The sequence below is a fragment of the Dromiciops gliroides genome, chromosome 4 (genome assembly GCF_019393635.1).
Source record: "Dromiciops gliroides isolate mDroGli1 chromosome 4, mDroGli1.pri, whole genome shotgun sequence".
NCBI classification, from domain to species: domain Eukaryota; kingdom Metazoa; phylum Chordata; class Mammalia; order Microbiotheria; family Microbiotheriidae; genus Dromiciops; species Dromiciops gliroides.
The window spans coordinates 155,738,675-155,763,918 of record NC_057864.1 but is presented as its reverse complement, the minus strand read 5'-3'; the positions used below and the strand labels follow the sequence as shown (position 1 = coordinate 155,763,918).

The 25,244-nt window shown below is 38.3% G+C and overlaps 1 protein-coding gene across 1 annotated transcript; it reads left to right on the top strand.

Annotated features, from left to right (window-relative positions):
• Positions 1-305: 305 nt before the first annotated feature.
• LOC122753005 (olfactory receptor 10X1-like) lies at positions 306-1,238 on the top strand. Its single transcript, XM_044000070.1, has one exon. The coding sequence runs from the start codon at positions 306-308 to the stop codon at positions 1,236-1,238; it is 933 nt and encodes a 310-aa protein (XP_043856005.1).
• Positions 1,239-25,244: the final 24,006 nt, after the last annotated feature.

Sequence of the window (25,244 nt, the reverse complement as noted above, 5' to 3'; positions counted from 1 at the left end):
TGGTAATGGTATTAGACAATGTCAGAGGCCCTGGATTCAAATCCTGCCTCTACCACTTACTACTTACTATCTGTGTGAATTGGGCAAATATTTTCTTCTGGGTATTATTTTCCTCATTTGAAAATAAAAATAAAAAATGATAAATAAGGGGATTGGTTGTGATGAACTTTGTCTGCTACTGATTCAGTATTTATGTATGATACACTGTACCATAGTTGTCATCCATAAGAATGGAAATTAATGTAGAGTTGCTGAAATATGAGACTTTTCAAATTATATTTTTCAGCTTTCTAAAATTCAAGACAATGAGAATCAACCAGACAATCCTAGAAGAATTCATCCTCATTGGCTTCTCAGTCTATCCAGAGTGGCAGGTTGTCTTCTTTGTCACCTTTCTCTTTCTGTACCTCCTTACCCTTGCTGGCAACTTGGCCATCATGGCCCTCACCTGGGTGGACCATACCCTCCATACCCCCATGTACCTCTTCCTCAGTGCCCTCTCCTTCTCTGAGACCTGCTACACATTATCCATAATCCCCAAAATGCTGGTAGACTTGTTGGCCAAAGATAGGACCATTTCTGTCCCAGGCTGTGGCCTCCAGATGTATTTCTTCCTTGGACTTGGTGGCACCAACTGTATCATCCTCACAGTGATGGGTCTCGATAGGTTCCTGGCCATCTGTAACCCCCTCCACTACCCCACACTCATGACCAACAAAGCATGTGGGCAACTTGTGGCTTCAGCTTGGATTGGTGGCTTCTTTGTCTCCTTGATAGAGACTACATTGATCTTTTGGGGATCCTTCTGTGGCCCTAATTTCATCAAACACTTCTTTTGCCACATGAGAGCAGTCATCAAATTATCCTGCCTAAATAGTGATATCACAGAGGTTGTTGTCACAGTTATTTCAGTGTCTGGTTTGCTGGGGACATTTCTACTCATCATTCTTACATATGTGTTCATTCTCTCTACTGTCCTCAAGATCCCTTCCGCTGAGGGGAGGAAGAAGGCCTTCTCCACCTGTGCCTCCCACCTCACTGTGGTCATCATTCACTTTGTCTTTGCCTCCATTGTCTACTTGAAGCCAGAGGCCCAAGAGGGAGATGACACCCTCATGGCTGTGCCTTACACTGTTGTCACACCCTTCCTCAGCCCCATCATTTTCACCCTGAGAAACAAGGACATGAAGAATTCTCTGAAGAGACTACTGGGCAAGAAAGTTGCCTTAAACAAATGATCTTGGGCAGTTGCCATTGGTAATAAACACTCAGAAGCAGTGAGATATTTGCCCTATGAACTGAATTTTTTCCCCTTTCCCAAAGATCAAAAAGGGAACAACAATGTCTGAGATCCTAGAAATTGCATAAATGTGTCCAGCATGTTTAAAGCAGGTTTTCCTATCCTGTGGCCATTTCCCCCTAAAGAGAAACCTCTACCTTCTTTTGGCTATTGGTAGGGATATCCAACCATGCAGAGTACCTGTGGACATTTAAAAGGTGTTATTGAAGAGGGAGTAGAGTGGTCTGGAGAAAAAAACATATCTCCCTCTATTACATTATTCATTTGGATTTGATTTACTGTGTTTTCATTTCTCATAAAGTCACTAGCTTCCATTTGTTCAATCCTGATTCTTAGGCAATTATTTTCTTCTGAGAGCTTTTGTATCTCCTTTTCCATTTGACTTTTCAAGCTGTTGACTTTTTTCTCATGACTCTCCTGCATTGCTCTCATTTCTCTTTCCATTCTTTCCTCCACCTCTCTAAATCTTCCATCTATCTCTCCTACTTTGTCTTTAAAGTCCCTTTTGAGCACTTCCATGGCCTAAGACCAATGCATATTTTTCTTGGAAGCTTTGGATATAAGGGCCCTGAGGTTGTTATCCTCTTCTAATGATGCACCTCAATCTTCCTTGTTGCCAAAGAAACTTTCTATAGTTCTCAACTTTCTTTGCTTGCTCATCTTGCAGTATTTTACTTGACTTTTCACTCCCTTTTATAGTTGGGTTCTACTTCCAAGCTACACTGTCCTATGCTTCAGAGGGTCCCAGGTGTTTTGGTTTGAGAGAAGGCAGGTTTTTCTCTTGCTTGGCCTGTTCTCTGGTCCAAAGATAAACTCAAGATAATTTGCTAATTAACCAGCCAGCAGAACTTTGTGTGCTGATGAACCTGTGCCTCTCTCTGCTCATGATTTCTTCCTGGTTCCCTGCTGGGGTGGGATAGCTGAATTTCTCCTTAGGTCCCACAGACACCCCTGTATTACCGCCACCACACCCCCCACCCTGGCCAGCCAATCAGCCCTCTCACCCGACCATAAGCTTAGTTCCAGAAGATGCTGGTGCTTCAGCTGATTTGGAGGCTTGGGACTAAGTTCCTCTGGTGCAGCGTGCCTGGGCTCTGTGTTGGCATGATTGTGGAGTTGGACTCTGCTTACAGCCCAGCATAGCCCCCTGTAATCTGTCTTCGGGTGGAAAATAATCTCAGCCTCTCTTTTTGTGTGTTTTGCTTTTATAGAGGTTGTTTTATTGCTGTTTTGGGGATAATTGTGTCAGGAGCTCTGTGCATTTAATGTCTTTCCCTCTGATGGTCATTCGTTGGATCAAGATGGACAACTCATGTAGAGGAGTTAACTCAAGTTGTTCTCATTGCTAACACTTGTTGAATTAACTCTGAAATTGGCTAAGTAAATCTTTTGTGAACTGATGACTGACCTACAAATGCCTCATTTTGTCTAAATATTGAATCTAAACTTCTTGGGCACTGGCCTAAATTAGGCCCAAACTAGGGGAGGAGGAAAATTTCATTTTATAGTTGATTAGGCTGCAATCCACAGAGAATGAATGACTAACCCAGTATTAGATATCTAAGTGTAAAATGCAGGACTGAAACTTAGGCCTTTTTACTAAACTAAATATCATTGCATATTCTATCAGAAATGAAGGTGAATAATCCAGTGTCCTATAAAGTCCTATAATTCTCATTTCTCAGTACTCAATATACCAAAACCTTCTTGATGTTTTTCCTTTTCTCTTTCTTATTGGACTTTCTTCTCCATACTAGGTAAGGCCTTCTGTGTCAATGGGAAGCCTCCTTTCTTTGGTGTCCACTTTCAAAGGGATCCAGATTTCCAAGATGCTCCCATGTTTTTGTTGTTGTTATTTGTTTGTTTGTTTTTCTTCATACCCACCTGGCTCAGTAGGCATTCTCCTCTAGTCTGCATATCACAGAAACTTGGTGATGGACCTAGCACAGACAGTAGCCACACTTATTCTTTCTGATTCTGAGGTACTATATCCCTATGCCTTTTTAGCCCCTGCCCCCCAACCCCCAATCCTTTTTGTGACAATTTTTGCATAGCCACCAGTTCTGCCTCTTAGAAGAAAAAATATAAAAAGTAAAGTCTTTCCTGTAGGCCACTGGACATGTGCCTGACTCTTCCTTGAAGATTTAAATGGGCCACTTAGTTGTTTTCCGTGAGTCTTAACATTTTATCCAGATGTTTTGGCAACTGATTCTGCACATTTGATCAAAACAAATCTGGCTCTATTATTTAGACCAGTCATGTACAATTTTTTTTAAACTTATGCCTGTGTCAGTGAGAAAAAAATAAAGTAAAATAATAAGAAATACTGCTCACACAATTTGTGTAACTTTACTGTTTTTGGAAAGTATGAGCCCCTTTTCTCCCTGCTGTAGTCTTCCTGCTGACCAGATTTTATTGGGCTCAAAAGGGCCTAGAAGTAGCAGGTCCTGTGCGTATCTTTTCCCTCCAAATTTCCTGACCATGCACTCTTCCCTTCCACCTAGACAATAAAGACTTTTATTTGCCACTTGCCACTCCTGTGAGTGGGAGCTTAAATTCCCACACAAATGCAACATGTCTCAGACTCCCTTTCTCCTTCTCAGTGGGGATTGATCCCTCCCATCCTGCCTTGCAAAGGGAGTAGATGTGGATGATTTTAACCCTTGGATGAACAGTTATTAATTATAATCCTTTTGGTAAAAATGCTTATTTACTCAGTCTTATCACCTCTTCTGCTGCTACAACAATTTGATTACACTTGGACATTACAATGTGATCTTCTGATGAGCCCCCAGAACTCTTCAACCTGTTCATAAAGATCCTTGTGCCTTGCCATCAGTCCTGGAGCTAAAGCACACTCAATGTATTATCTCTCTCACTTAGAAGGTAAGCTCCTTGAGAACAGGGATTTAAAAAAAACCTTATTTATATTTATATCCTCTGTGCTTGAACAGTAAGAATTTAATAAATACTTCATTCATTCATACTGTATTAATAATTATGTATATTATAAAACATACATAAATTCAAATAAAAGAGGATGAAATAAATATAAAGCAATAGTACTTTATTCACTAACTGGTTGTTTCCTCACCACCATGCTCCTAATCTCCAACAACTTCTAACTCACTAGAAAGAAATCTGGACTCTACCCCTAGGTCCCTGAGAGTCCCTGGAAAATTTTTACCTTAGCTTGCTGATACCTAGTTCTCCACACAACTTGTTGCTGTCTCCTCACAAACTTATATCAGCAGCACCAAAAGTTTCTCTCTGAACCAGCTGGCATGTCACAGCCCTACTCTTCATGAAAGGGGAAAAAAATTGAAAGGTGAAACAAGCATCTCTGGCTAAAGTCTATGAAAACAGTAGCTTCTCTGTGTCCCTGCATGCAAAATCTTATCTTCTACCTGACTTCTCAGGGGGTATCATCCCAGTCTTGATATCACATTTGCATGGAAATTGTATACCCTGCTACATCTACTTACTCAGTACTCCTCCTTCCTCATGGCCAGCACCCTCCAGTTTGTTTCCCAACTTCTTTCCCTAATTCAAACACACGGCTCTATATACTCCTTTCTGATGCTATATTGGTATTTTTGTTGTTCAGTAGTTTTCAGTCATGTCTAACTCTTTGGGACCTTTTTTGGAGTTTTCTTGGCAAAGACAGTGGAACTGTTTGCTGCTCCATTCTCCAACTCTTTTTACAGATGAGGAAACTGAGGCAAACAGGCTTAAGTGATTTGCCCAGGGTCACACAGCTAATAAGTATCTGAGGATGGATTAGAACTCATCTTCCTCATTCTATGCCCAGCACTCTATCCATTGTGACACTTAGCTGGGCCCTGTATTGGTATACTTATTATTATATATCTCAAGCCTTCTCTGTCTGAGTTCTTAACCTCCCTGCTTCTTCTACTAGCCCTTTGACTTTTTTTATTAATTTTTATTCCCAGAATTATGTGGTGACCTTTTTTTTTGCGGGGCAAAGGGGGTTAAGTGTTAAGTGTCTGAGGTCGGATTTGAACTCAGGTACTCCTGAATCCAGGGCCAGTGCTTTATCCACTGCACCACCTAGCTGCTCCCCCAGAATTATCTGAACAAGCTGGAGACATGTCTTTCACTTAAGAAACCTCCCAAACTGACCTTCCTTTGGGGTACTCATCCATTCCCCATTTCATAGGAACAGAGTAGTTCACATATTCCTTTATTCCTATTGCCATTTAGAGACCCTTGTTATAGCCAATAGCAATTGTTCTTCCTTTGAAGTTAATAGTATTTAATGATACCACCCTCTCCTTATCCTTTACACTGTCATACATTTAATTACTTCCAGGACACTCTCCCATACAGTACTTGGGATATTGCCTGAGCATGCCAACATTTAAAAGGCATTGGCAGTACTGGTGCTCAGAGACTAGAAGCAGAGTTGTAGTGTGGATTCTTTTTCAAGTAGGGCCACTGAAGTTATTTTCAGCTCCGAAATTCTGTGATTCTGTCTATTACTAGGGGCAGCTAGGTAGTACAGTGGATAGAGTGTATGGTTTAGATTCAGAAAGATTCATCTTCCCGTGTTCAAATCTGGCCTCAGACTTTTAATGGCTGTGTGACCTTGGGCAAGTCACTGAACCTTGTTTTCTTCAGTTTCCTCATCTGTAAAATGAGCTGGAGAAGAAATGGCAAAGTATTCCAGTGTTTTTTCCAAGGAAACCCTGAATGGTGTCATAAAGAGTCAGACACAACTGAAAAATTACTAAACAACAGAATATATTACTAACAAAAACTAGGAAGGTCCCCATTTCAATGAAATCACATGGCAAGGCTAAAATAAAATAGATAAGACAACAGCTCTAATTAAATAAACAAACAAAAAGTTAGGGAACAAAGGAAAGGGAATAAGCATTTATTAAGCATCTCCTATGTACCAGACATTGTCCCAAGCACTTTACAGATGGTGTCTCATTTGATCTTTACGATAATCCTGTGAAGTAGATGCTATTCTGACCCTCCACTTTACAATTCAGGACATTGAAGCTGAATGAAGTTAAATGACTTTCCCATGATCACACAGATAGTAAGAATCTGAAGTCACATTTGAATTTAGGTCTTCCTGACTCCAGGCCACGCACTCTAACAAAAGCACCACTTAGCGTCTTCTAAAAAGGTTTTCCCCAAAGTAAAAATGATGCATTGGTAATAAGAAAAAAAGATAGACTCAGATATATTAAATATTTGCATCAAATATTTTTAAAGCTCCCCTCACAAATACTCCAGCGAAATTATCTAAGAAGAATGTCAGGCCCAGAAGTAAGTTAGAAACACAAGGAGAAAATATAGTGGCCCATTTTTCCCAGGCTAAGATCACAGATTCAACCTAAAGGCAGGAATTATAGAACAAAGGTGAACTGGAATCAAAGACTTAGAAAACAGAACTCCAAGGGAGGACAACAGTGCAGGGGTACTCAGAGTTGATTGCAAATCCTGCTGTCATTCACAGGGGTACCCAGAATTCTAAGGTCAGCTGGCTAGAACATATAATGGAACCAGTACCCTGCCAAAGCCAGCAGCTTGGACTGGGAGCACCCAGTGCACAGAGTTCTAATTTAGTCTAGCAGCCTAGGAATGCCCAGAATTGATCAATCACTCCCATACTCAAGCCAGTAGTGAGGGGTCTCCTAGAAGGACCTAGAGTCAAAACTTAGGTTTCAGAGAACTCATCTTCTTCTTCCCAAAGCTGAGTTTTGACTTATCCTCATCCCAGGTAAACTGCTTGGAGTTTGAAACATGGACTCAAGCTGAATTTAGCCACTAGAGCTCTCTGAGGGAAGAAAGAGATTACTCAGAGCATATCTTGGACGCAGTCCTCCATAATCCCCACCACAATCATCAAAAGCACAGACAAATGGGTCTCTCAGAGAGGCACAGGCTCAGCCCTGAAACAGCTCATTATTAGGTCAGTAACTCTAGGTTGCCGAGAGAAGATCTCTGGAAGAATAACTAAATAAACAAACAAAAAAGATAAAGAGTTATGAAGTGAGAGATACCTAAGACACAAATCCAAAAAAGGAAAATAACTCCAAAATAGCTACAAGCAAAGCTTCACAGAAAAACACAGTCTGGTCACAATTAGAAATACTGGAAGAAATGAACAAAAGTTTAAAATATTATAAATTAAATGAGAGTTACAGGAAAGAATTAGAAATATAAGAGCTATTGTGAAAAGAGTTGGAAAGAGAATAGGTTAACAGGTTATTAAAGAGGTATTGAATCTTATATAAGTAACAGATTTTTCAGAAAATGAGAAGGTACAAAATAAGTTAATGACTCTGTGAGACATGAAATATTAAATTGAAGTAAAAAGATTTTAAAAAGAAGAACTTTATGGTATTTCATGTCAAAAGTAACTTACTTGGAAAATTGATCAATGAGAAACAATTTAAGAATTATGGACTATTGGGGGCAGCTAGGTGGTGCAGTGGATAAAGCACTGGTCCTGGATTCAGGAGGATCTGAGTTCAAATATGGCCTCAGACACTTGACACTTACTAGCCGTGTGACCCTGGTCAAGTCACTTAACCCAAATTATCTCACCCCCCAAAAAAAAAGATAGATTTAGGAACTCTGATCAATGAAATTATTAACCATGATGCAGAGGGCTGATGATTTAGGATGCTGTCCACCTCCTGACAGATAGGTGATAGAATAGATATAGAGTCCAGAGAAAAACATTTTCAGATATGGCCAATGTGGGAATATATTTTGCTAGTCTATGAGTATTTATTTCAGGTGATTTGTTTTTCTTTTTCTTTTTCTCTGTTGAGGTAGGAGGGCAGTCAAAGAGGAATATACTTGTTAAGTGCATTGTCTCATTTGATCCTCACAGCACTACAGAGCAGGTTCCTGGAACCTCCATATAATGAAAAGACCCAGCTCAGATGTTTCCATGTTCTACTTCCATCCAGCTCCGCCTCCAGTCTGTTCCACCTCCATTTTGGCTGGAAAGGTACACTGTTTTCTCCTTCCCCTTTCCAGATTCCTTTTTGGTTGTCTTCCTTTATTAAGCTGTACATTTCTTTTTTTGTATGTTTGTTTTTTGTTTATTTTTTTTGCAGGGCAATGAGGGTTAAGTGACTTGCCCAGGGTCACACAGCCAGTAAGTGTTAAGTTTATCCACTATACCACCTAGCTGCCCCCACTGTGCCACCTTGCTGCCCCTTGTACATTTCTTTGGATAAAGAACTATTTTTTTTTACCTTTGTGTGCCTAGTGCTTAGCATGGTTCCTGACACAGTACTTACTGAATTCTTTATTTATTATCTATCTATATCTATACATAATTTTTTCTGATTACAATGTAATCTCGAGGGCAGAGACATTTTGCCTTTCTTTGTATTCTCTGAGTTTAGGACAGTGCCTAACACACAGTATACACTCTATAAATGTCCTTGATTGGTTGAGTTGGGAATGAGAGTAAGGAGGTAGAACTGAAAGTACAGAGACAAACTGGGAGGGGAAATGGGGGAGGGCAGTGAGGATGGCATGTCTGTTGTATGAGTGAATCTTTTGCCACCCTTGCCTTTAACCCCTATGAGAGATGTGGTAGTCTGAAGTCAATGTGGGGACAACGATGAAGCTTAGAGTCCCAAAGCCATAAAGGGAGTGGATATCATCTAGGCCAAACCCCTCACTTTACATAAGAAGATACTGAGGATTGGAGAGCTTAAGTGAATTATTCAAAGTCATTCAGTGTCTTGAATATTTTAAAAAAATGTCTTTCATTGTGGCTTCTTGAAGGGCAGCTGGAGACATTGCTGATTCACACCATTTATGACATACTGAGCTCAGTTCCAACTGCCACATTTTGATAAGGATGAGCTGCAGAGTTCCCAAAGGAGGACAAGCAGGATGATGAAGAGTCTGAAATCAATGCCAAATGAGGACTGATTGAAGGAACTCAAGATGTTTAGCCTGGAGAAGAGATTTATGAGGGACATAACCATTTTCATGTTCACAGAGCTGCCATATGTAAGGGAGTTCAGATTGACTCTGTTCAGTCCCAGAAGGCAAAATTAGGAGCAATGAGTTGAAGTTGCAAAGTGGCTATTTTAGGTTTGATGTCAGTGAGGGGGAAGAAATGTTTCTATCAACTGAAGCTGTTTAGAGCAGAATGGTCTGCCTCAGAAGGTAGACCCTCAGTGGGTCTGTGTACTTTTAAAAATTATTTTTAAAAATTTTTATATTTTGATTCATATATTTATGAAAGTATTTAAATATTTTGATCCATGTGTTTTAATGGGATTGGTTTTCCCTGTGATCCTAATTGCTTTATTGTATTCATTTTAAGCCATTATTCTGAGAAAAAGGTCAACAGGCATCACCAGACACCAGATCACCATCATGGGCACAGTGTGGTTTATGACACAGAAAAGGTTAAGAAAACCTGGACATGTGATCTATGAGAAAGTGAGGAACAAGGGAAGCAGCACTGAATTTAGAGTGCTGAATGAACTTGGACTTGGGTTTGAATCTTGACTCTTGGCTTTTGCTCGTGGGCTACTCTTTAATATGCTACATTGCCACTCCTTGGACATGACACTCTTTCCCTTATCTCTGTGTCTTTGGACTGGTTGACCCTCATGTCTGAAATGTTTTACCTCCTTGCTTCTGGGTCTTAGAATCTGTCTTCTTTTGAGACACAGCTCAAATCTTACAGGCTGCAGGAAACCTTTTCCTTGATCCTATAGCTGCTAAAGTAATCTCTTGTAATGTCCCTGTCCATCCACTCTGCAGGCATCTTGTACATTGTTGTTGAGTCTTCAGTTCCTGTCCCACTCATTATGACCCCATTTGGAGTTTTCCTGGCAAAGACACTAGATGGCTTTTCCATTTTCTTTCCAGTTTACTTTACAAATTAAGAAGCTGATGAAAACATGGTTAAGTGACTTGCTCAGGGTCATACAACTAGCAAGTCTGTGAGGCTGGATTTAAACTTAGGTGTTCCTGACTTTAAGTGCATCTTCTATGCTATCTAGCTGCCCCTTATATGTGCCTGTTCATTTACATGTTGCATCATCTATTAGAATATAAGCCTCTCTAGGGCAAGGACTATTTTTGCCTTTCTTTGTCAGGACAATGCTTGGCACATAATAAACACCTAAAAATTATTTAACCATTTATAGATCGATTTTATGACTAAGACAAGTCACTTCATCTCTGAGGCCTTATTGTACTCATTTATAAAATGAAAGGTTTGGCCTAGATGACTTATGAGGTTTCTTCTAGCTTGATTCCATGATCCTTTTCATCACTGAGATTTTGTCATTGCATCTTTACTCTTCTCAGTGCTGACCAGAGATCAACAATTCCACAATAGAATATAGGTCATGGTTAGTGGCCTGAACTTTTTTTTCTTCTAAACATTAACAGCTTCAATTGGTGAAGAATGATAGCTAGTCCTCTCATTCCCCTCATCTGGTGTTCACTGTGTAAGCAAATTCCCCTTCTGAGATATGGAGGAGACCAGGAGGGAGGGGAAGAGTTCAATTTTATTTCTGCCCTTCAGGATTTCCTGGATTTAATGGAGAGAAAAAGAACACACCCACAGGACACATGCAGATGTACATGCAATGAAAGTCAGAGACAGATGGAGTAAAGTAATGTAGAACAAATTCTGGAGTCTGTGTAATATAGCACTTATGAGAGTCATATGCAATACACACACATAGATATGCATATATATGCACACACATATACACATAGATGTGTTTGTGTATAATTATATAGAATTTGATATATCTACATAACTACATTTATTATATTATTTTATATTCATATTATATATAATTATGTATTATATATATATATATATATATATTTATATCTGCTCCTGTAAATGTTATTAGTCTAAGGGACATAGTTTTGTAAAGAATTAATTGTTTGAGGTTTTTATGACCCCATCTTTTCGCTAGAATTTAAAAAGCCCAGGCGTGTGCACTGGCCTGAGGTTCAGGTGCAGTGCCTCTGCAAATGGCACGGGGCTCCACCCACTGGTTGTAGCTGTTTCCATGTTGCTGGCACCTAACGTCAAAACCACTCACCAACGCCTACATGGGCCTAGCAAAATTATAATAACTGGAAGCCCAGTGAGGGCAGTCATGTGACTGTCAGTTAGAGCTGCCAGCCAACTGGCTTGGGGCTGTGTGGTCAGCCTGGGGTCTGCTGGCAAAAAGAGAGGTTTTTTGCCATTGTAGCTTGAAGCTGGAAGGTGACAGGATGCAGCCGTGTGTGTTCTCAGCTGATTCCTGGGTGGTGTGTTTATTCAGGTTGTATCATTTTCTGTACCCCATTTTATTTCCTTTCCCTTACTGATCTTGGTTGTGTTTTTTTAAGTTCATTCTTGTTAATAAATCCTGTTCTGTTTTGAGGGAGGCTGTCCGTCTCCTTCCTTGCCCTAATATTGCCGCAAGCTGCATAGCTAACACTCCCCAATTAAAAATTGGTCCCTACAGTTTTCAAGTACAAGCTAAATTTCTGATCACTGTTTATTAATGAAGAAAGAATGATGCAATTTTTATATCCAAGGGTTAACTCCCTTCCCAGGAAATACCAGTTCTACAATGAGCACAAATAGTAGGTAGCCAGGAAACTCATTTATCCAAGCTGACAACAAAACAGAAAATCAGAGAGAGTACACACAGGAGAATATGCACCAGACACAACAGAGTGAAGAAACTCTCCAATTGCAAGTGAAGAAACAGTCAAGAGAGAGGAGTCCCAGATCTCACACAAAGGGGAAATTCCCCAAAGTCTCCAGTGTAGCAAGCTGGAATAGGTACAAAATGGTGACTACTTGGTCTTCTCATGTTGGTTTCTTCCCAGAGTCTTATTTTCCCTTCAGCAGCCTGAAGTGGAATTGGCATTGTCCATCTTTTCTATTGAAGATGGAAGGCAGAAGTGCTCCCCAAAACTTCAGAGTCTGAAGAGACTGACTAAAATCAAGAGACTGGAGTGCTCCTTTCTCTTGTTCTCACCAACTCACTAGAGGCATTGATCTCCATCAATAAATAGAGTCCCAAACCAATGAACTTTGGGGCTTCTGTTACAATAATAAGAGATTGATTGGAGCTGACTGTGCCTCTCATTTTTTGCTGAAATAAACTATCTTGATTTTTGGGGGCCTTTTAAAAATATTACCTTTTTAATAAATATGGTAGGGAAGCAGAGCCAAGATGGCAGAGGAGAGGCTATGACTCCCACAAGCTAGCAATAAACCTATCCACTCACTCCCAAATAATACCATAAAAAAACCAAAGCAGCTTAGTAGTAGTAGTAGTAGTAGTAGTAGTAGTAGTAGTAGTAGTAGTAGTAGGCCTCCACCAGTTGCATATGACCATGGATCAGCACCTTGAAGAGCCACAGACCACAGTGTGGTTGTGCAGTCCTATATGGGAGCCACAGCTCCTGAGTGACTTATAACCGGTAACTGCTGCATCCCGTGTGGTATCTATCCCATAAGGAGGAGCTGGAGTATCCTCTCCAGGGTGCTGGCCTGGGCAGATCAATATGGAAAACAATCTGTTGCCCATGCAGCAGGTTTTCCCTCTCCATGACATTGGTGGATCCAAAGGAGAGGCAGAGCCAATACAGTTTGGCACCAGTGCTGCCACAGGAGTTGCCAGAAAGATGTGATGTCCAATATCCAACTGCCTAAGGGACTCTAAGAATATTTTCTAGAAAAAACAGCAATTGAGATCACCTGCTTATCAGGCTGAAAGAGGAGTTCAGTGTGTGGCCTGGACCCACCCAGGAATAGACACCTACAGTGACCTTTTCTGAGGCTTGGCTCCTGGACCAGTGAGGGGGTTCATTGGTTGGCTAGGGTGAAGTGGCCATAGTCTCTGCTGGAGTACTGGTGGTCCAGTGTGGGAGGGGCACAGGTATGCCAAGTTTCTGACCATAGAGAATCATATTTCAATCAGACATCTACTCATGGCTTCAGATGAGTCGGCAAAGAAAACATCAGAAAATAGCTTCTTTGGAGGATGGGGAAGACCAGAATCCACCCTCAGAAGAAGGTAATAACAAAGTCAAACCTCCAACATCCAAAGGTTCCAAGAAAAATATGAATTGGTGTCAGGCTTTGTAAGCACACAAAAGGGACTTTGAAGAGAAAGTAGGAGAGATAGAAGGAAGATTTAGAGAGGTGGAAGAAAGAATGGAAAGAGAAATGAGAGCAATTTAGGAGAGTCATGAAAAAAAAGTCAACAGCTTGAAAAGCCAAATGGAAAAGGAGATATAAAAGCTCTCAGAAGAAAATAATTGCCTAAGAATTAGGATTAAACAAATGAGAAAACAAGACACAGTAAAGCAAATTCAATTGAATGAAAAAATAGAGGACAATATGAAATATCTCCTTGGAAAAACAGCTCACCTGGAAAATAGATACAGGAGAGATCATTTGAAAATCATTGGTCTACCTGAAAATCATGACCAAAATAAGAACTTAGATATCATCCTCCAAGAGATTGTCAAGGAAAATTGCCTTGATATTCTAGAAGCAGAAGGTAAAATAAAAATTGAAAGAATGCACCAATCACCTCCTGAAATAGATCGAAAAAGGAAAACTTCCAGGAATATTATAGCCACATTCCAGAGATCCCAGGTCACAGAGAATATACTACAAGCAGCTAGAAAAAAAAAAGAATTCAAATACTATGGAGCCACAGTCAAGATAACACAAGATTTAGCATCCTCAACTTTAAAGGACCAGAGTGCATGGAATATGATATTCCAGAGGGCAAAGGAATTGGGACTAAAAACTAGAATAACCTATCCCACAAAACTGATTATAATGTTTCAGAGGGAAAATGGGACTTAAATGAAAAAGAGGAGTTTCAGGCATTTGTGATGAAAAGACCTGAACTGGATAGAAAATTTGACTTTCAAACACAAGAGCCTAGAGAAGCATAAAAAGCTCAAACATTCAGGTCTCTAAGCCATTATAAGCAGATGGTTATTTGGAGAAGATACTAAAGCCATTGTCTGTTGTGGGCATTATAAAGGCTATCAAGTTTTCAAAAATAAATAAATAGATGGATAGATAGATAAATGAGTAAATAAGTTAATAAATAAATGATCGAATAAATAAATAAGTGAATGAATATTGTATAATCTAATATACAAATAAATGAATGAATAAATAAATAAATGGATGAATAAACAAAGAAAAAATAATTAAATAAATAAATAAATAAATAAACAAAGAAATGAATATGTAAAAAAATAAAAAAATAAATGTGGTATGAATCAGGAGAGACCTCAATTCAGATTCCAAATAGACTTTTCCTCACTTTGTCACCAAGTTCCCTAAATGCCTCAGTTTTCTCTCATCTATAAAATGGGTATAATAGTATTTGCACTGTAAATTGAAGACACTCCCAATCATCCCCATTCTAGAGATGGGAGGTCCATAGGTATTATACACTTAAAGAGACTTCTGGGGGCAAAGCCAAGATGGCGGAGAGAAGCTAGGAATGTTCCTGAGCTTTCCCATATTTCCCTCAAAAACAACATTAAATCAAGCCTCTAAACAGATTCTGGAACTACAGAACCTACAAAAAGAGAGACAAAATCCTGCTATGTGAGATAATTCAGAAGACTTTAGAAAAGGTCTGTCTCACCTGGGGTAAAAGGGGAGGGTGGCTCACCTCAGTAAAGCTCAGCTCAGTGTGGCTTAGCACTTTTCATCTCAGCTGGAAGATCACCTTAGCAAAGATTGGCTCAGTGGCAGCTCAACACTGTTGCAACTTGACACAGCTGAGAGTGGGGCAGCTGAGAGAAGGGCAGCTGAGAGCAGTAAGAAACTTTGTAAGTTTAAAAATAGCCTACAACATGAGCAAGAAACTATAAAGGAACCTTACAATTGACAACTTCTATGGTGAAAAGGAAAACCAAATTCAAACACAGATGAGTTAGTCAAAACACCCACAAGTGAAGACTCAAGAGTGAAGATGATCTTGTCTCAAGACCAAAAAGACATCTTTGAAGAGCTCAAAAAGGCTTTTAAAAATCAAATAAGAGAAGTACAAAAAAATGGACAAAGAAGTAAGAGAAATGAGAGTTACACTGCAAAAAGAAGCACAAAAAATTACGGAGAAAAACAATTCCTTAAAAAATATTATTGGCCAAATGAGAAAAAAAAAATTAGCCAAACAGAAAAAGAAGTGCAAAAGATTACTGTGGAAAATAAGGCCTTAAAAATTAAAATTGAGCAGATGGAAGTGGATAACTCCATGAGACAACAAGAATCTGAAAAACAGAATCAAAAGACTGAAAAAATAGAAGAAAATGTAAAATACCTCATTGGAAAAACAACTGACCTGGAAAATAGGTCCTGGAGAGATAATCTGAGAATTATTGGACTACCTGAAAGCCATGATCAAGAAAAGAGTCTAGATATCATATTCCAGGAAATTATTATGGAGAACTGCCCTGAAATTGTAGAATCAGAAGATAAAATCATCGTTGATAGAATCCACCAAACACCTCCTGAAAGAGACCCCAAAAGCAACACTTCAAGGAATATAGTAGCCAAACTCCAGAATTATCAGGTGAAGGAGAAAATAACCCAAGCAGCCAGAAAAAAAGCCATTTAAATACCATGGAGCAACAGTCAGGATTGCACAGGACCTGGCAGCTTCAACATTAAAGGACCACAGTGTTTAGAATATGATATACAGGAAGGCAAAGGAGCTTGGATTACAACCCAGGATCAACTACCCAGTAAAACTGATCATTCTCTTTCAGAGGAAAAGATGGACATCCAATGAACTAGGGGACTTCCAAGGCTTCCTGAGAAAAAGAAAAGAAATGAACAGAAAATTTGATCTCCAAATAGAAGACTAAAGAGGAATATAAAGAGGTAAACAAGGGGGAGAAAAGGGATGTTCAATGATGTTAAACTGTTTGAGTCCATATGAGGGAGGATAATACTTTTAATGCTTGAGATCTGTATCTCTGTAAAGGTATTGTTATTAAATCAACTTTGATGTGATGATATAAAGAAACTTAAGGGACAGAATAAAAGAAGACTAGGGGGAGGAGAGGAAGGGAGAGGTGGAATGGGGTTAATTATATCAAAGGAAGAGGCACAAAAAGAACCCATTACAACACAGGGAAAGAAGGGAGGGGCGGGCATTGCTGTAACCTTACTCTCATCATACTTGGTTCAGGGAGGTAATAAAATAGACTCCCATTTGCATAAAGAAACTTAGCTTACTCTTTAAGGAAATAAAAGGGGAAGGGTAAAAAGGGTGGTATTGACAGAAGTGAGGGAACAATTGGGGTAAAAGGGGCAAGAAAGAGGACAGCTGATGAAGGGGAGGGCAGATGGAGGGAGGCAGTGGTCAGAAGCAAAACACTGGTCAAGTGGAGTAGGGGGAAAGAAGGGGAATAGAGAGTACAAAGGGGAAAAGAAGATGGAGGGAAATAAACAGTTAATAATTTTAACTGTGAATGTGAATGGGATGAACTCTCCCATAAAATGGAAGCAAATTGCAGAGTGGATTAAAAACCAGAATCCTACAATATGCTGTTTACAAGAAACACATTTGAAGCAGAGAGATACACGCAGAGTAAAGGTAAAAGGCTGGAGCAGAATATATTATACATCAGATAAAATCAAAAAAGCAGGGGTAGCAATCCTTATCTCAGTCAAAGCAAAGGCGAAAATAGATCTCATTAAAAGAGATAAGGAAAGAAACTGCATGTTGCTAAAAGGTACTATAGATAATGAAGTAATATCACTATTAAACATGTATGTACCAAGTGGTATAGCATCCAAATTCTTAGAGGAGAAGTTAAATGAGTTACAAGATGAAATAGACAGTAACACTATACTAGTGGGGGATCTGAATCTTCCCCTCTCAGAATTAGATAAATCTAGCCACAAAAGAAATAAGAAGTGAAAGAGTTGAATAGAATACTAGAAAAGTTAGGCATGATAGATATCTTGAGAAAATTGAATGGGAATAGAAAGGAATTTACCTTTTCTCAGCAGTACATGGCACATTTTCAAAAATTGAACATATATTAGGGCACAAAAACATCATAGTCAAATGTAGAAAGGCAGAAATAGTAAATTCATCCTTCCCAGATCATGATGCAATAAAAATTACATGTAATAAAGAGCCATGGAAAGGTAGACTGAAAATCAATTGGAAACTAAATAATTTCATCCTAAAAAATGAGCGGGTCAAACAACAAATCATAGAAACAATCAGTAACTTTATCCAAGAGAATGACAATAATGAGACAAGATACCAAAATCTATGGGATACAGCAAAAGCAGTGCTTAGGGACAATTTTATAGCTCTAACTGCTTACATGTATAAAAAAAGAGAAAGAGGAGATCAATGAAATGGGCATGCAAAATAAAAATGTAGAAAAAGAACAAATAAGAAACCCCCAATTAAATAGTAAATTAGAAATCCTGAAAATTAAAGGAGAAATTAATAAAATTGAAAGTAAGAAAACTATAGAATTAATCAATAAAACAAAGAGCTGTTTTTTATGAAAAAAACAATAAAATAGATAAAATATTGGTGAATTTGATTAAAAAAAAGAAAGAAGAAAACCAAATTACCAGTATCAAAAATGAAAAGGGTGATCTTAACACCAATGAAGTGGAAATTAAAGAAATAATTAGGAACTATTTTTCCCAAATGTATGCCAATAAATTTAACAATCTAAATGAAATGGATAAATATTTACAAAAATACAAACTGCCCAGGTTAACTGAAGAGGAAATAAAATCCTTAAATAAGCCAATATTAGAAAAATAAATTGAACAAGCCATTAATGAACTCCCTAAGAAAAAATCCCCAGGGCCAGATGGGTTTACAGGTGAATTTTACCAAATAATTGGAAAGATATCAATTGTTCATGGATAGGCCAAGCTAATATAATAAAAATGACAATTCTACCTAAATTAATGTACTTATTCAGTGCCAAACCAGTCAGACTACCTAAAAATTATTTTATAGAGCTAGAAAAAATAATAACAAAATTCATCTGGAAAAACAAAAACTCAAGAATATCAAGGGAAATAATGAAAAAATGCACAGGAAGGTGGGTTAGCTGTACCAAATCTGGAGCAATATTATAAAGTGGCAGTCATCAAAACTATCTGGTACTGACTAAGAAATAGAGTGGAGGATCAGTGGAATAGGCTAGACACAGGAGACTCAGTAGTAAATGACATTAGTAATGTACTGTTTGATAAACCCAAAGACCCCAGCTTCTGGGATAGGAATTCAATATTTGACAAAAATTGCTGGGAAGACTGGAAGATAGTATGGCAGAAATTAGTCATAGACCAACATCTGACACCTTATACTAAAATAAGGTCAAAATGGGATAGAGAATATTATAAAATGCAAAATGGATGATTTTGTTTACATTAAATTAAAAAATTTTTGTATAAACAGAAGCAATGCATCCAAAATTAGAAGGGAGGCAGAAAACTGGGAAACAATCTTATGGCCAGTACCACTGATAAAGGCCTCATTTCTAAAATATATAGGGATCTAAATCAAATTTATAAGAATCCAAGTCATTCCCCAATTGAGAAATGGTCAAAGGATATGAACAGGCAGTTTTCTGATAAAGAAATCAAAGCTACCTATTGTCATATGAAAAAATGCTCTAAATCACTACTGATTAGAGAGATGCAAATTAAAACAACTCTAATATACCACCTGACACCTATCATATTGGCTAATATGACAAAAAAGAAAATAATATATGTTGGAGAAGCTGTGGAAAAATTGGAACACTAATGCATTGTTGGTGGAACTGTGAACTGATCCAACCATTCTGGAGAGCAATTTGGAATTATGCCCAAAGGGCTATAAAGCTGTGCGTACCCTTTGACCCAGCAGTACCACTCTTGGGTCTTTTTCCCAAAGAGAAAATAAAAAAGGGAATAAGGACCCACATGTACAAAAATATTTATAGCTGCTCTTTTTGTGGTGGCATGGAATTGGAAATTGGGGGGATGTCCATCGATTGGGGAATGGCTGAACAAGTTGTGGTATATGAATGTCATGGAATTCTATTGTGCTGTAAGAAACAATGAGCAGGTGGAGTTCAGAGAAATCTGGAAGGACTTGGATGAACTGATGATGAGTGAGATGAGCAGAACCTGAAGAACATTATACACAGTATCATCAACATTGTGTGTTGATCAACTGTGATAGACTAGATTCTTCTCACAAATCCAACTGAACAAGAATGCTCCAAAAGACTCATGATGGAAAAGGCTCTCCAAATCTAGGAAAAAAAAGGAACTGTGGAATATGGATGCTGATTAGACCATACTGTTTCTTTTGTTTTTGATGCGGTTGGTTTTCTGATTTAAGGTTTTTCCTTTGTGCTCTGATCCTTCTCATATAACATGACTAATGAAGAAATATGTTTAATGTTATTATATATATATGTATATATATATGTATATATATATATATATATATATATAACCTATATCAGATTGCCTGCTGTCTAGTGGATGGGGGGAGGGGGGGAGGGAGGGGAGGGAGGGAGAAAAATTTGAAATTGGAAATCTTATATAAAAAAATGTTGAAAACTATTTCCATATGTAACTGGAAAATAATAAAATATTTTTATTTACAAAAGAAAAAGAAAAAAATTTATTCATAGATTTTATTTCCAACTTTTATCTCTCCTTTCCTCCCTTTCCTTCCCCCCACCATGAGGTGGTAAGTAATCAGCAGGCTTTTAAAATATATCTATCAGTTATGCTGACTTTTTTCTTCTAAAATAATATTATTTGTTAAATGGGATAACTCTCCTGGAAGAGGAGAGAGTGATACTAAGTATAACTATCATGATCTAAGACAGAGGTATCAAAGTCAAGTAGAAATAGAAACCACTAAACTGTTCATAAGGATTCCTATGGATGACATATTGACGTTGAAAACCACATATGTACAGGTGGTGGTGTGGTTAGAATTCCAGGCCTGGAAACAGGAGGACCTGAGTTCAAATCTAACATCAGCCACTTTTTGCTATGTGACCTTGAATAAGTCACTTACCTTCTGTTTGCCTCAGTTTCCTCATCTGAAAAGTGAGGATAATAATTGGACCTTTCTCCCAGGCTTGTTGTGAGTTTCAAATGAGATTATTATTGTAAAGCACTTAGCACAGTACCTAATACATAGTGGGTACTGTATAAATGTTAGCTACTATTACCATTATGCTATTAATACATCAACACATTAAAATCATATAGGAACTACATTTTAATTTGGTTTTTACATCACCTAAGAGTATTGTGGGTTGCTTGTAATTTTTTAAGCAATGTAATTTTATATTTCTGATCTAAGAAACAGAAGGCATCAGTAAAACTATGAAAAATAATATTTGTAGTACCTGGTTACATATGTGAGGAAAAATACTATATACATCTTAAAGTATTACATATGTATGAGGTATTTTTACTATTAACCTTAATAGATGAGCTACCTTTTTCTGACAATAAGAGCTGAATAATCTGTTTCACATAGTATAAACAGAGGCAGAATGATACAGAGTCAGGAAGTGCTGGGTTCAAGTTTCTCCTCTGACACAAATTAGTTGTAAGATCCTGGGCAAATGATGATTTCTTAGCTTCCCCAGACTATAAGATGCAGAACAGTTGCCTATCTGCATTGGTGGAAATAATTTTTTTCACCTAAAATTCTCTTTACAATGAAATCACAGATTCTAGATTAAAAAACAAAGAAGTAAAAAACAAAAAAAGGGCAACTAGAATGATCCCAATAAGTACCACAGGGAGAAATTTTGCACTAATAAGGACAAAGGAAAAAATGTTGTTTTTAGTTATACCCAACTCTTCATGACCCAGTTTGGCATTTTTTTGGCAAAGGATACTGGCATGATTTACCATTTCTCCACCTCATTTGACAGATGAGGAAACTGAGGCAAATAAGGTTAAGTGTCTTGCTCAAGGTCACACAACTAATAAGTGTCTGAGGCCAGATTGAAACTCAGAAAGATGTCTTCCTGATATCAAGCCCAGTATGGTATCCACTGTGCCACTTAGCTACTCATAAGAACACATAAAAACAGAACTTTGGGCTGCTTAGGTACTGGATTTCTCAAATATCCCATAATTCTTTTTAAAATTTTATTGAAATTTTTTTTCCAGTTACATGTAAAGATATTTTTTGAGTTCCAAATTTTCTCACACTCTGCCCTCCCTCCCCCTCCCAAGGCCAGCAAGCAATCTGATATAGATTATACATTACAATAATGTTAAACATACTTCTACATTAGTTATGTCACAGAAGGATCAGAAAAAAAAGAAAAAAAACACGAGAAAGAATAAACAAGAACAAAAACAAAAAAATCAGCAACAAAAGTGAAAGTAGCGTGCTTCAATCTGCATTCAATTTCTACAGTTCTTTTTCTGGATGTGAAGAGGATTTTCCACCATAATTCTTTTGACATTATCTCGTATTGATGAGAAGAGTTAAGTATCACAGTTGATCATTCCACAAAGTTGTTCGTACTGTGTACCATGTTCTCTTGGTTCTGCTCATTTCATTCGGCATCAATTCATGTAAATCCTTCTAGGTTTTTCTGAAATCCATCTGCTTATCATTTCTTACAGCACAATAGCATTCCATTACATTCATATACCACAACTTGTTTCGCCATTCCCCAATTGATAGGTATCCCCTGAATTTCTAATTCTTTGCTACCACAAAAAGAGCTGCTATAAATATTTTTGTACGTGTGGGTCCTTTTCCCTTTTTTATGATCTCTTTATGATATAGACCTAGTAGTGGTATTGCTAGGTTAAAGAGTATGCTTTTTTTTGGTTGTTATTTTGTGGGGCAATGAGGGTTAAGTGACTTGTCCAAGGTCACTCAGCTAGTGTCAAGTGTCTAAGGCTGGATTTGAACTCAGGTCCTCCTGAATTCAGGGCCAGAGCTTTATCCAACGTGACACCTAGCTGTCCCCATAAGCATAGTTTTAAAGTCTTTTGGGCATAGTTCCAAATTGCTCTTCAGAATGGTTGGATCAGTTCACAGCTACCCCAATTGTGCATTAGTGTTCCAATTTTACTACAGCTTCTCCAACATTTATCATTTTCCTTTTTTTGTCATATTAGCCAATTGGATAGGTGTGATGTGGTACCTCAGAATTGTTTTAATTTGCATTTCTCTAATCAGTAGTAATTGAGAATATCAAATACCCCATCATTCTTTCAATCCCAACAATCCTTTCAAGATATGCTCTTACATTCTGTCCTTTGCTAATCCACTGGTGGTGGAGTTCTGAAAGGATCCAACCATTCTGGAGAGGAATTTGGAATTATGCCAAAGGGCTATAAAATTGTACAAACCCTTCAATTCAGCAATACCATTGCTATGTTTATATCCCAAAGACATCTCCCAAAAGAGAAAAAGGCCTATAGGTACAAAAATATTTTTAACAGCTCTTTTTGTGGTGGCTAAGAATTGGAAATCAAAGGAATGCCCATTAAATGGAAAATGGCTAAGCAAGCTCTAGTATATGATTGTGATGCAATATTATTGTGCTATAAGAAATGACAAATAGGATGATTTCAAAAAGGCCTGGAAAGACTTATATGAGCTGATGTATGGTGAATTGAGCAGAACCAGGAGAATGTTATTCACTGAGACAGCAATATTGTTTGATGAATTGTAAATGACTTAACCATTCTCAGCAATACAATGATCCAAGACAATCCCAAACAACGAATGATAAAGCATATTATCTACCTCTGAAGAAAGAACTGATATTGATTTGAACACAGACTGAAGCATGCCATTTCTACTTTCTTTTATTTTTCCTTTATTCAAGTTTTCTTATACAAAAGGACTAATAGGTAAAGTTTTTCATAATCATGCATGTATAACCTATATCTGATTGCTTACTGTCTCATGGAGGGTGGAGGGGAAGAAGGTAGGAGGGATAGAATTTGAAACTCAAAACTTTAAATAAGAATGTTTGTTATTATTTTAAAAAAAGAGACAGGGGGGCCAACTAGGTGGTACAGTGGATAGAACACTGGCCCTGGAGTCAGGAGGACCTGAGTTCAAATCTGGCCTCAGATACTTGACACTTACTAGCTGTGTGATCCTGGGCAAGTCACTTAACCCCCAATTGCCTCAACAAAGAGAGAGAGAGAGAGAGAGAGAGAGAGAGAGAGAGAGAGAGAGAGAGAGAGAGAGAGAATATAATTTAATGTTAAAAATATATATCCTTAATAGGATATTGGAAATGTGCATACCATTAGACTTGGCTGATATGGTCATTGGTTATACCAAACCTGTTGAATTCCTTTTGGAAATCTTTATCTGTTTCACTGAGTGGCTCAATGAGTAGGGGAGGAAAGGTCTATTCAGAAATGGAGGTGATATAAAAAAAAGTATAGTTTTTTTTTTTAAAGTAACATAATTAGGTTTTAAATACACATATACGGACAGCAAAACCAATGCCCTTTCCCCCACAACAAATGGATTTTCATGCCCTAGAGCTCCCAGGTCAGCATTTCTGCTTTCCCTTAATAGATTTCAAGCCCTAAATTATTCAATATTCAACTTGGTTTTTGGAAACATCAGTCTGAACAATGGCTTGCCTCAGTGTCTAGAGATGGTAAGCAGTTCCATTCATAGCCCATGAGATGAGTTTGCAGCAGTGTTATTAGAAGCAGGAATGGGGATAGTGGCACAGGGGTCCTTCTCCTCTGGGCTCTGGGATTCTATACTTCCTCCCTCTTGCCCATCTGGTCCTCCCTTTGTTGTAGGTCTCCAAGGTGACCATGCGCTAGCTTGGGCGGGCCATGATGGTGAGCCTTGGGAATCATATTCCCAATGGAGTAGCTAAGAGTACTGGCAGTCCCCTCATCTAACACAATTTCCAATAGACTATGACCCAAATGACTGGGACAAAGGAGATGAAGTTCTAAGGGCTGGAGCCAATCACAGCAATACAAGGGTATATGGCCAAGAGCTTCCCAAAGGCAGAATATAGGGTAAGTGGGAAGAAGAGCCAATCTAAGGAAGGGCATGGGCGTCAGATGATGCATTTTTTTTATTGGCACAAGCAGTGGCAGGGAGTATGAAGAAAAATACAGGTATAGTATGGAGTGTGATGGAGCTAAGGACCTTCTTAGGCAAAAAATAATTACCTGTTAGGGCCCTTATGGAAAAGGGATGAGAGAAAAAAAGACCCTGAGAGAAGGGGAAACAGATCTAGAAGGAGAGAAGGGAGAGGAAGAGAGGAAACTAAGGAAAGAGAGGAAGAGAGGGAGGAAGAAGCAAGCAGAAGGAAGGGAAGGTGGAAAGGAGAAAGGAAGAAAGAGGAAGGCAGGTAAGGAAAAAGGAAAATAAGGAGAGGAAGGTGGTAATTAGTAGTTTAAGGAATTACTGAAGAACTGGGAAGAAGAAGGGTCCCTTCTTCCCCTCTTTCCTGAAGTTCCATATCAAATGATCAGCTGGTGAGTTTGCCCTCATCCCCATACCCAGAGTCACAACCAAATCCTTTATTTAAACAGCATCTACACAGCCCAAAGCTAAATGGAGTTCTGACCATTTGACCAGGTAAGACTGCATCAAGAAATATTTTACGAAGATAGTAAGAGGAATATCATTCCATATTTTTCCCTAGATCACTCAATGGATCAGGAAGAATCAGAGAGGGTTCAAAAGCAATAGCCGTAACAACAGCTCTAGGACTGTGAGAATCTGATCTTAAACTTTCTCATATTGTTTTGCTTCTTGTTTCTTCCCCCCTTGATTTCTTAAGGAATTGTTTTGTTGCTATTGCTACTTCTTTTTGTCTTATATATGCACTCTTTTGTGTGTGTGTGTGTGTGTGTGTGTGTGTGTGTGTG

Coding starts and splice junctions, on each gene's coding strand:
- LOC122753005 (XM_044000070.1), top strand. CDS start 306: ATGAGAATCAACCAGACAATCCTAGAAGAATTCATCCTCATTGGCTTC.